At 44.1% G+C, this 13347-nt stretch overlaps 1 protein-coding gene across 2 annotated transcripts in view; it reads right to left on the reverse strand.

The window, feature by feature from the left end:
• The window catches only part of LOC138665540 (rap1 GTPase-GDP dissociation stimulator 1-like), a 489411-nt gene that overhangs the window by 175852 nt on the left and 300212 nt on the right, over window positions 1–13347 (reverse strand). For both annotated transcript variants that reach the window (XM_069753123.1, XM_069753124.1), the window contains one exon: window positions 1259–1402. In XM_069753123.1, coding sequence (XP_069609224.1) covers window positions 1259–1402 — 144 coding nt within the window. The remainder of the gene's footprint in view (window positions 1–1258; window positions 1403–13347) is intronic.

Genomic DNA, 13347 nt, shown 5'->3' on the forward strand with positions numbered 1-13347 from the left:
ATTGAATCTGTCCAATTACTTTTGGTCCCTTTAAAACAGGGTGGCACATGTTAAGGAGCTGAAACTCCTAAACCCTTCATCCAATTTTAATGTGGATACCCTCAAATGAAAGCTGAAAGTCTGAACTTCAACTGCATCTGAATTGTTTTGTTTAAAATTCATTGTGGTAATGTCTATAACCAAAATTAGAAAAATGTTGTCTCTGTCCAAATATATATGGACCTAACTGTATGTAGGCTGTATGGGCATCCTTGTGTATGGTGGAGGTCAGTAATAGTTATGTAGGCTGTATGGACATTCTTGTGTATGGAGGAGGTCAGTAATAGATATGTAAGCTGTATGGACATTCTTGTGTATGGAGGAGGTCAGTAATAGATATGTAGGCTGTATGGACATTCTTGTGTATGGAGGAGGTCAGTAATAGATATGTAGGCTGTATGGGCATTCTTGTGTATGGAGGAGGTCAGTAATAGATATGTAGGCTGTATGGGCATCCTTGTGTATGGAGGAGGTCAGTTATAGATATGCTGGCTTTATGGGCATCCTTGTGTATGGAGGAGGTCAGTAATAGATATGCTGGCTGTATGGGCATACTTGTGTATGGTGGAGGTCAGTAATAGATATGTAGGCTGTATGGGCATTCTTGTGTATGGTGGAGGTCAGTAATAGATATGTATGCTGTATGGACATTCTTGTGTATGGAGGAGGTCAGTAATAGATATGTAAGCTGTATGGGCTCTCTTGTGTATGGTGGAGGTCAGTAATAGATATGTAGGCTGTATGGACATTCTTGTGTATGGAGGAGGTCAGTAATTGATATGTAGGCTGTATGGGCATCCTTGTGTATGGTGGAGGTCAGTAATAGATATGTAGGCTGTATGGGCATTCTTGTGTATGGTGGAGGTCAGTAATAGATATGTATGCTGTATGGACATTCTTGTGTATGGAGGAGGTCAGTAATAGATATGTAGGCTGTATGGGCATTCTTGTGTATGGAGGTGGTCAGTAATAGATATGTAGGCTGTATGGGCATTCTTGTGTCTGGAGGAGGTCAGTAATAGATATGTAGGCTGTATGGGCATTCTTGTGTATGGTGGAGGTCAGTAATAGATATGTAAGCTGTATGGTCATACTTGTGTCTTGAGGAGGTCGATAATAGATATGTAGGCTGTATGGGCATTCTTGTGTATGGAGGAGGTCAGTAATAGATATGTAAGGGGTATTTGCACCTTGTAGAGTTTGAATACAATTTACTTACCACCAAGAAGTAATGAGACAATTAGGTCGGATGATGACTTCATTGTACACATGTCCTCTGTCTGTGAACTGTCCTGTAATCTCTGGAGAATATTACATAGGGTCTCCTGAACACAGGCATCTACCAGTTGTATCTTCAGGTGTTCTGAAAACATGAAAATCAGTCACAGTCAAATAACAAAATGTACATTAATATACTGTACTCTTATCCTAATAAAAGATTGTGACCCAACAGCAGGGCCTAAAGGGTTGAATGAAACAAGTACAATTTCTGTTGGTGGAGATGGAGCCTCCTTACATATAATATAGACTATTTTCTCTTATCCTAGTAAAGTAGCACAGGGCAATGCTCTGCTATGGGATTGATATGGTAATCAACATATTTCTTGAGGATAGTGAAAATCCCCATTATGTTTAGCTGGAATCTCTTTTGTGATGAAATTCTTGTGGTTTAATTCAGTAGGGTTGCAATCCATCTCTCATGTCACTTGAGATGTGGGAGGCAATTTCTGGAGTAGTGATTTATGCATGATCTTCTGATATGGTCTGACTGATATATCTAGGCTTGACATATGTCAGAATGCTTCTTGTCAAATTGTCTAGTAACAACTACAAAGTTGTTGGAAGGGATATAATGGTCTAAACTTAATTCAAGATTTGGGTTGTTTTATTTGGTCCTATGAAAGTAAATCATAATTCTTTTGCATGTCAGGGTCCACATGTGTAGATTGTGATAGCACAATAATATTTGGCCAAGCTTTATGTTGGAGGCTGGGTTGTCATTTTCGCCTAAAAGTGAGTTTGTCAGTAGGGTTTTGCTATTCCATCTAAGAGCAGCATGATAAAGGGGCAGATACCCTTATACGAGCGTTATGTGACTTTACTGGTTGCTGCAGTTTTGTTTTCTCTGCTGCAGATCTAGCAGTTCTCTGTATGCTGAGCTTTGTATAACCAACCCACACCACTGATAGGCAGAAAGCTACTAATTAAGCGGTGGGGACAAGGCTGGACTACCTGGAAGCTGTCCAAGTTGGAAACTAGTGATAATCTCCTTCCAATATAATACAGTGATAATACAGACCAGATCATGATACGTTGCTGTAATCAGAGTCTCTTCTCTACATCTTGCTGCTTTCAGATTAGGTAGCAAAAACTTGCTGACAGATGCCCTTTAAGATCGTCATTGAAAGTAATTGAGGTTCTAACTGGGAACCAAATCCAAAATGTATTGAAAACCTTTCAATAAGTGTGGTGTCTGTAATAGGACCAGAGTAAAAAATTATGCCATATAAATATACTTCAGAATCAGATGATCAAAATGCACATATAGAAGTAACTTTTGGGAGCACCATTTAGCCATGTGATCTACATTATATGTGTATGACTTCACTTGAGACTAGACAAGTACAGAACTATATAGTTTCTAGAGAAATACAGAAATATATTAAAAATTAAGAATCATTTACCAAAAAAGGCATTTGGTCAGAATTCCTGAGAGCTCGGAGAGATTGCCATTGGCAGGCCCCGAAGGTCAACTTTTGTAAATCTTTATCCAGGCTGGTGAAACAATTGTTTTGTCTTCATAGATGGGTTAAACTATATACCTTGTCCACTAACTTATGGGAAAGTATGTAGTTGACATTTTAATACTGTGATTGGACTCCAAAGGGCAGTTCCAGGGGTTTGTGGAATTCCTAAATAGGAACAAACTAGGTGTCTACTTTAAGTCAAATGCCAAAGGAAGGCATTTACTTCTCCCTAAAACTACACAAGATGACACTGGAATCTGCTCTCCAGCAAAAATGCAATGACACCAACAATCTCCAGCGTTTTTTTTTATTTCACCGCTGGAGTGGTGTTTAAAATCCAAGTCCCCTGACTGATATTGACTTTCCATCATTTTCAGGTTTTTTATCGCTGGTACACTCCATCTCCTGCAGTTTGTGGGCTGTCAGCTGCTCCAGTGTTTCATGGAGTGAGCTGGAGATCACTATCAATATACAGTAAGTCTATGAGACCCGCGTTCTGGCCTCAATCTGGCTCTCATAGACTTGCATCGAGAGCTTGTGATGCAGCTTCTGATTTCCGAACACTCAGAAGCTGTGCTCACCTCACAAGATTGTGCTGCCGTACCATACGCCGTAAAAAAACTGTGAAGATGTCAGAGGGTGAGGATATGACCGTAGGCAAGGAACTTAAGTTTAAAGCACCACTTCAGTGGCGAAAAAAAAAACGCTGGAGTGGTGCTTTAAGATTTGGGAGGAACTACTCCTAGACAGAGGACTTATTGAACAAAACCAGGGACCTTCAACAACAATTTCTGGAAAGTGTATAACCCAGGAAGTTATCAGAGTGTTACAATTTGGGTGAAACACAGATGGAATCCAACGGCCAGAGGAGCACGAGCCCGGAACAGCAAAGGATAGAAGAAGTCCTTGGAAGTAGCAATAGACCTTTTAGAAACAATCCAGAGTAGTGGGAATAGTCTCGGTCAGACAGTTCTCAGGAGCTGGAGACTGAAATTAGACACAGTGCTCAAGCAACGAGCAAGTGTTTCATCTGGCCGTAAGTAGGCCCAAACAGAAAACAGGATGGCTTCTACAAGTTCAACATCCGCCATCTTAGTAAAAGGCAATTGCAGAATACAACAGCTGCCTCAGTGGTAAGGGGTGTAAATGCAGCACAATTTATAGAATTGAGTGATAGCAGTCACTTGTGGTCAATTTGCAGAAGGACATCAGAAACCTGGCACAGAGAGGCATATACATACCCTTTTGGCAAATCGTAGTAAATTATTGACCCCCCCCAAAAATTAAAAACATTGGGATTCAGATTTGCTTGTGGGAAGAATTGATCTTTTGTCGTGAGGTAATTAAAGATATGCCAAATCTGGGGTATGTTAGGTGCTGATTAGTGATGAGCGAGTATACTCGTTACTCGAGATTTCCTGAGCATGCTCGGGTGTCCTCCGAGTGTTTTTTAGTGCTCAGAGATTTTGTTTTCATCACCGCAGCTGAATGATTTACATCTGTTAGCCAGCTTGATTACATGTGGGGATTCCCTAGCAACCAGGCAACCCCCACATGTACTTATGCTGGCTAGCAGCTGTAAATCATGCAGCTGCATCAACAAAAACTAAATCTCCGAGCACTTACAAATACTAGGAGATCCCCCGAGCATGCTCAGGAAATCTCGAATAACGAGTATTCTCGCTCATCACTAGTGCTGATCAAGAACTGGTAGATCTGTTCTCTCACCACTCCAGGAATCCCATGCCAGACGGGAAAAAAAATCCTTAGGAACGATTTGGTCCACAGCCATTTTGTAGACAAAGCTATGATCCAGCATTCATGTGGATTTAACAAAATATAATACATATGTAGAAATGTATAAACTGTAAATCAGGTAGATGTATTCAAAAGGGTAACATGCTTTTGGAGCGCCACCAGTAGGGCAGTGGGGTACTCGGTACCGGGTCCTTCGGTTCTCAGCGGGGATGTCACAGTGGCTGACCCGGTCCGTGGCCCTAGAGGACGTCCGTTAATAAAAGGGGAAATGTTCGTGACGCCACCTGTGGTATTCGGTCAGCTGCTTAGGGTTCCGCTGGGGTGATGTGATGGCAGCTAGTTGGTATACCTTCCCACAGTTGAAGTATGTTCCGAGGGCTTCCCAGAGTGTAGATGGTGGATGGTGTGAGGTGCAGTGAAGAACGAGGACACAAGGTTGCAGTCTCTTTACCTTTACTGAAGGCTTCAGTATCCACAGTCCAGAGCACCAGATCGCAGGGCTGGCAGAGTCTGGCCGGTCTGAAAGCAAATCCAGAGTCCCCTTATCCAGGTGGAAATCAGTAGCCTTCCTCTAGCGCCTGAGTGTTGTAGTTCCTCCCTGCTGAGCTTCTCGGTGAGGTCCTCACAACTATCGTAGATGTAATGTCTCTTTCTCTCTGTCCCCCTGATGGATAGGATAGGACAAACCCGTATGACTGATGGCCTGAGGCTTTTTACAGGGACCCTACGATGCCCCAGCCCCCACAAGTTGCCACCGTGCCTCCTGGGTATAAGGTCGGGCAGCCAACGTGGAATTAACTGTCCTGCCAGTCTCTGAAGTAAAGCATAGAGATCCTTACTCCCTCGGTGTTCTGGCTACTGGCTTCTGCGCCTCAGAGGGAGGCAGCCTATTGCAGGGCAGAACTCCCTCTGGATTCCTCTCCTTGTGCTATGACTTTGTTTCTCACTCTCAGCAACGCAATTCCCTTTGTGTCCTTTCTTAGGATGCTGCCGCACATGGGGCAGGCGCAGCTCCGTGAACCCTCATTCTCTACAGACCTCAGTATGCATCTGGCTCCCTCTCACTCCAGCTAGCTTCTCCTTGACTTCCTATCCAGACTACCAGTTTTACCTAATTGTGAGGAGTGCCCTAATAGATAGAAGCATGGCTCCCCCTGGCGGCCTGGAGTGTGAAGTGTGTTGTTTGGTTTGTGATACCTGGTAGGGTGATCTCCTTTATTGCCTTCAGACATAACATCACTCCCCCTGGTTGAAGAATAACATTACTGCAACGACCAGGACTCTGGGGCGCTGCATTTATGAGTACCTCTATGGGCCAAACCTGTAAAAATTTCTAACTTCAAAAACAGTTTTTCAAGTTAGAAGTAGCGCTGCTTAAAAAAGGAGATGAGTGGGGTAAATATCTTCTTAAAAAAATAATGAAGCTGAATCCATAGAATCTGCTCTTGACACCCTAAAGGCTGGAATAATCATCCAGCTTTTGTAAGCAGGTTCAGGGATGCAGTGACAGACAGAAGGCAGAGCAAGGGCAAATAAATATAACAGTTTTAATTTAACAGCGGTTTAACTCCTCGCATGGAGGTGAAGGGTTAAATGGGGAGAATAAGGCCGGGATCACACACAGCGAGATACGGCCGAGTCTCGCTGGTTAAAACCAAGCTCTGGCACCGGCACTCCAGCGCGGAGCATGCGGCCGCACAGCAATACATGGAGCTACACGCTCCGCTCCGGAGTGCCTGTGCCAGAGTTTGCTTTTAACCAGTGAGACTCGGCCGTATCTCGCTGTAGTGACTCCGGCCTAACAGTCCAATTGTAAAGGATATGCAGAGTTAAGGAACAATGAATCAGATAACGGCAGTTCTTGTGAATGCTGCGAGGGAGTCAATAGCACCAACAACAGCTGACGCGGTGCTGGTACAAGAAGGTTCAGCTGGTAACGGTGGTCTGTCTTCTGGTGGTAGTGGTCGGTCTCCGGTGCATTCTGCTGAGCCCCTAGTCCATGAACATATGCGGCTGGCGCAAACAAGGCCGCAGCACGATCAGGGTCTCCCGTGAGTGGGAAGGTATATGCTGGTAAGGTGGGCTGCAAACGTCTGCCCAGTACCCGGCTCTCTCTTTGCGGCATGACTGCACAGTCATGAAGCACACGGCACCTCGCTCTCTGCCAGCTACCGGGCGTGCTGCACTTCTCTTTATGCTGTGCACTGCCTTTTCCAACCAAGACTGAAGCACCGACAACAGCTTGTGTGATGTTTCTCCAGCGAGGTCTTGCAGACCGTGGTCCGATGACGAGGGCAGCAGCGAACAGTCCTGAACTCTGCCTTGGCTCTTAGGTTGACGTGCGGCGCTTAGTTGAACAGGGATCCCAGCTCTTTCCTTATTACTGTGGTGGGCTCTGGCAGTGTTCCAGCATCTGATCTGCTGCGTGTCATTGCGGCCCAGCTGCTCACCCCTTGGAGCCCGCTGCACATGCACCTTGCCTCTGTCACTGCCGGCGGGAAACTGCCTGAGGCTGCACGCACTTTTACTTATAACCTCGCTCCCTGCTTCCGGGTCAGGGAACCTGTCCAGGTCATTTTGCCTTTCCCCGCACAATATGGGATGCAGCCTCAGCTGTTAAGACCGGGTCTGGTACAGGTACCCGCAGTCCGGTCCGTTAGCAGTAGTGCTGCTTAAAAGAGGAGATGAGTGGAGTAAATGTTTTCTTAAAAAATTAATGTAGCTGAATCTATAGAATCCGCTCTTAACACCCTAAAGGCTGGAATGATCATCCAGCCTTCACTAGTGATAATATTCTTCTAAAATCCATGTGCTATAAGCCTATACAGGCTTGTTATACAGGTGGATACAGTTACCAAAAGAATTTGGAACTGCATGGCAAGTAGTGATTCCAGAGGGGATGGCATCCAGCATGGCAAAGGAAGCCCATGAGAGGGTTTCCCACATCAGAACTGAGAAAACCTTTCAATGGCTTCAGCGGCTCGTGTACTGGCCACAATAACATCGAATAGTAGAGAAAGTTTTCCTGAAGTGTCGGCAGTGTGAGTTAACTAAACCCCCGGAACAAGGAGTGCTTATCCAGGTAAAACGGACGTCTGAGCTGCTAGAAGCGTTGATGGTGGACTATCTCCTGATTGTCCCATTCATCAATGATTGTGGTTTCTGCCTGGCAATGACAGACCATTTCAACCCTCATAGTGTCTGGGATGCAGTTACCGATAGCTCAACCGTCCAATATGGTACAAGGGTGTTCTCAAGCTGACAGTGCTTTGATTGACTGCTCAGTCATCCAGTCTGGTGCAGGGGCGTGCTGAGCTGTCAGTGTGTTGATTGACAACTCGACCGTCCAATCTGAGACTTCGAGGAACTGGCTGTCTCCATGTGTCCAGTATCCCAGGTGATTGTCAGGTTATTTAACTGAGCTGTTTCTCACTGATGTCTGCCAGACATACTGTACATTCAGCTAACGTGTGGCTTTTCTCTCAGTCCCTTGCACTCTGTTTATAGAGCTTTCGTTGCTTGACTTTGGACCTCGTTCTGGCCATTCTTCTGTTTAATCTCTTGAGCTCTGATCCGTTATCCTCCTGGTATTCTGACATCGGATCATTACCAGACTATGCCTTTGTCTCTTCCTTCTGTTTATGGTGTACCCTCCTGGCTTCTGACCAGTTGATTATCCTTACTCAAAGCTTGGCCATGAAAAGTGACCCTGACCAGGGATCAGATGACAAAGTCCACGGTCCAGAGCCATCTGCTGCAACTTCCTCTGGGTAAACAGGTGCCCAAAGAGAATTCACTCTGACCAGTGAGCATGCTTATAATGAAGAGTTATAGAACAACTACACCAACTCTATGGCAATGAGAAGTCCCGAACAATACCCATTCACCGTCAGGAATATGGGGCCTGTGAACATTTCAACAGAATGTTGCTGCAGATGCTGAGGACATTGGAAGAGGATTGGAAAATGAAGTGGCCTGAATTTGTACATGAACTAGTGTGGCTACACAACAATTTGGTTCATGCAACAACTGGGTATACCCCTTACACATTTCTGTTTGGTTGTAATGGTAGTCAAATCACTGAGCTTGAACTTGACCTAGAAGAAGATTGCACAAGAATGAATACTTCCACTTAGGTGCAAGAACACCGACATCAGTTACAGACATTGAAGCATCTGGTTGGGCAAGATTCCAGGAGATGAGCCACCCTGATGTGATGGCAGTGCAGGAGATGCCACTGTGACCAGGAGATCGCGTTTTTTACGAGCGAAGTGCCCGAGAGGCAAGTTGGATTATAGATGGGACAAAACTCCACATTGGGTGACAAGGACTGTGCTCCCCGAGAATACAGTGTATGAGGACCAACCCAAGGGAGAAGATGAGACAACAGGAAGAGTGCTACACTTCATCATGCTCCATCCCTGTGTATCTGAAGGGTAGAGAGTGGCTGAATCGCCAAAAGAGCAAAGGGATTCTGCATCAAGAAGGTTTGTGTATGATGAAGATTAAGGGTTGGTAGTACCTGCAGTGTCAAGTGAAGTATCACTACTACCTCAAACCAGCTCTGACGATAGACTAAGGATTGAACTCACAAGAGGAGTATCAGAAGATCCGAGTGCCAGTGGAGAATTGAGCCAAGAAGGGCCTCACATAACTGAGTGGGTCAACGTAGAGAATGATTTCATCTGGCAGGAGACAAAGGAGTTTCCTTGAATACTAGCAATGCTTAGACTACCCCTGAGGGGCATCTAGAGACAAATTGACTCGCCCAAGGACAGGTGAGTTTAAAGAAAGGAAGAAATAGAGTACCTGTTATGTGTTTGGATTTGAACCAAGGTCCAAGTTGACATCAACTAGTCTGTGGTTAGATCTATCTCAGCTCACGCAGGAACCATTAGGGACTTTAGGGTCAGGATCTCTAGTCTGTACAGGAACCGTCACGGTCAGTTGTAGTTTTTAGTGTATTACCTATTTTCCCGAGTGAGTTGTTACACTATCATAACAGTATATCTCAAGCTTAAATAAGTGAAAATTGCTATCCAGCTGCCAGAGACTGTAAGGACAAGAACAAAAAGAGAGCAAACAGGATCTGTATTTAGAATGGTGTGTTTGCTGGAGAAAAGAGATACGAAAGGGCACCAGGTCATGTAATAGCTGTGTTGCGGTTAAGAATGATAAAAGGCTCAGGAGGATAGAGAGGAGTAGGAGTTGACTTCTGAACATGTAGCAGGACAGATGTATGAAAGAACATAGTAACATAGTTATTAAGGTTGAAGGAAGACTTTAAGTCCATCTAGTTCAACCCATAGCTTAACCTAACATGCCCTAACATGTTGATCCAGAGGAAGGCAAAAAAAAAACATGTGGCAAATAGTAAGCTCCCCATTGGGGAAAAAAATTCCTTCCCGACTCCACATACGGCAATCAGACTAGTTCCCTGGATCAACGCCCTATCAAGGAATCTAGTGTATATACCCTGTAACATTATACTTTTCAAGAAAGGTATCCAATCCCCTCTTAAATTTAAGTAATGAATCACTCATTGCAACATCATACGGCAGAAAGTTCCATAGTCTCACTGCTCTTACAGTAAAGAACCCTCGTCTGTTATTATGCCTAAACCTTCTATCCTCCAGACGTAGAGGATGCCCCCTTGTCCCTGTCTCAGGTCTGTGATTAAAAATATCATCAGAAAGGTCTTTGTACTGTCCCCTCATATATTTATACATTAAAATAAGATCACCCCTTAGTCTTCGTTTTTCCAAACTAAATAGCCCCAATTGTAATATCCTATCTTGGTATTGCAGACCCCCCAGTCCTCTAATAACCTTGGTCGATCTTCTCTGCACCTGCTCTAGTTCAGCTATGTCTTTCTTATACACCGGAGACCAGAACTGTACACAGTATTCTAAGTGTAGTCAAACTAGTGACTTGTATAGAGGTAAAATTATGTCCTCATGTGCATCTATGCCTCTTTTAATGCATCCCATTATTTTATTTGCCTTTGTAGCAGCTGCCTGACACTGGCCACTGAATATAAGTTTGTCATCCACCCATACACCCAGGTCTTTTCATTGACAGTTTTGCCCAGAGTTTTAGAATTAAGCGCATAGTTATACATCTTATTACTTCTACCCAAGTGCATGACCTTACATTTATCCCCATTAAAGCTCATTTGCCATTTATCAGCCCAAGCTTCTAGTTTACATAAATCATCCTGTAATATAAAATTGTCCTCCTCTGTATTGATTACCCTGCAGAGTTTAGTGTCATCTGCAAATATTGAAATTTTGCTTTGAATGCCCCCTACAAGGTCATTAATAAATATGTTAAAAAGAAGAGGGCCCAATAGTGACCCCTGTGGTACCCCACTGCTAACCGCGTCCCAGTCTGAGTGTGCTCCATTAATAACCACCCTTTGTTTCCTATTCCTGAGCCAGCTCTTAACCCACTTAAACATATTTTCCCCTATCCCCATTATTCTCATTTTATGTATCAACCTTTTGTGTGGCACCATATCAAAACTTTTGAAAACTCCATATGCACTACGTCCACTGGGTTCCCTTGGTCCATTCCGGAACTTACCTCTTCATAGAAGCTGATCAGATTAGTCTGACAGGAAAGGTCCCTTGTAAACCCGTGCTGATACTGGGTCATGAGGTTATTCCTCTTCAGATACTCCAGTATAGCATCCCTTAGAACAGAGGTCCCCAACTCCAGTCCTCAAGGCCCACCAACAGGTCATGTTTTCAGGATTTCCTTAGCCTTGCCCAGGTAATAATTGCATCACCTGTGCAATGCAAAGGAAATCCTGAAAACATGACCTGTTGGTGGGCCTTGAGGACTGGAGTTGGGGACCTCTGCCTTAGAATGCCCTCCAGGATTTTACCCACAGTAGAGGGTAAGCTTACTGGCCTATGATTACCGAGTTCAGTTTTTGCCCCCTTTTTGAATATTGGCACCACATTTGCTTTATGCCAGTCCTGTGGTACAGACCCTGTTATTATAGAGTCTTTAAAGATTAAAAATAATGGTCTATCAATGACTGCACTTAATTCCTGCAGTACTTGGGGATGTATCCCATCCGGGCCCGGAGATTTGTCAATTTTAGTGATTTTTAGATGCTGACGTACTTCCTGCTGGGTTAAGCAGGTGACATTTAATGGGGAATTTTTATCACTAGTCATTTTGTCTGCCATGGGATTTTCTTGTGTAAATACTGATGAAAAAAAGTCATTTAGCATATTGGCTTTCTCCTCATCCTCATCCACCATTTCACCCAGACTATTTTTAAGGGGGCCAACACTATCATTTTTTAGCTTCTTACTATTTACGTAGTTAAATAATATTTAGGGATTATTTCTACTCTCTTTGGCAATGAGTCTCTCTGTCTCAATCTTTGCTGCCTTGATTTGCTTTTTACAGAATTTATTTAATTTTTTGTATTTATTTAATGCCTCCTCACTACCTACTTGCTTTAATTCTCTAAATGCTTTCTTTTTGTCACTTATTGCGCCCCTTACAGCTCTATTTAGCCATATTGGTTTCCTCCTATTTCTAGTATGTTTATTCCCATACGGTATATACTGTGCACAGGTCCTATCCAGGATGCTAATAAACGGCTCCCATTTTCTTAGTGTATTTTTATGTCTCAGGATATCGTATCAGCTAATTGCACCAAGATCCTCGCTCATCCGTTGGAAATTTGCCCTCCTGAAGTTTAGTGTCCTTGTAACCCCTCTACTAAACATCTTATTAAAGGATACATGAAAACTTATTATTTTGTGATCACTATTCCCCAAGTGACCCCCAACCCTTATATTTGATATGCGGTCTGGCCTGTTGGTTAATATTAGGTCTAGCAATGCCCCCCTTCTTGTTGGGTCCTGAACCAGTTGTGAAAGGTAATTGTCTCTCATAGTTGTCAAAAACCGATTACCTTTGCTGGAACTGCAGGTTTCTGTTCCCCAATCTATTTCAGGGTAGTTGAAGTCCCCCATAATAATGACTTCCCCTTGAGTCACAGCTTCATCTATTTGCTTTACGAGGATATTCTACATTGCTTCCATTATTTTTGGAGATTTATAACAAACCCCTATCAGTAATTTATTATTTTTCCCCCTCCCCTTATCTCCTCCCACAGGGACTCTACATTTTCATTAGACACCCCTATATTATCACGCCGGATGGGTTTTAAGGATGATTTTACATCTAGACACACCCCTCCCCCTCGCCTATCCATTCGGTCATTTCTGAACAGACTATAACCCTGCAAGTTAACAGCCCAGTCATGGCTTTCAAACAGCCACGTTTCAGATATCCCCACCATGTCATAATTATGCTCCAACAACATTAATTATAATTCTTCCATTTTGTTGGCAAGGCTTCTGGCATTAGTATACATATGGATCGTCCCCACGTCAGGGCAATGGGGTACTCGGATCCGGGCCCTTCTATTCTCGGTGGGGATGTCACGTGGCTTGACCCGGTCCGTGGCCCTTTGAGGGGCGTCAAATAAAAGGACAACAGTTTATAGGATAGTGTTCGTGACGTTACCTGTGGTGTTGGGTCAGGGTGACGGACGCTGCTTAGGGGTCCACTGGGGTGATGTTATGGCAGCTAGATGGTATACCTTCCCACAGGTGAAGTATGTCCCCAGGGCTTCCCAGAGTGTAGATGGTGGATGGTGCAATGCGCAGTGAATAACGAGGACACAAGGGTGCAGCCTCTTTACCTTTACTGAAGGCTTCAGCATCCACAGTCCAGGGTAGGGAACACAGGGTATGCAGAGTCCGGCTGGTCT

The sequence above is a fragment of the Ranitomeya imitator genome, chromosome 2, assembly GCF_032444005.1.
Source record: "Ranitomeya imitator isolate aRanImi1 chromosome 2, aRanImi1.pri, whole genome shotgun sequence".
Taxonomy (NCBI): domain Eukaryota; kingdom Metazoa; phylum Chordata; class Amphibia; order Anura; family Dendrobatidae; genus Ranitomeya; species Ranitomeya imitator.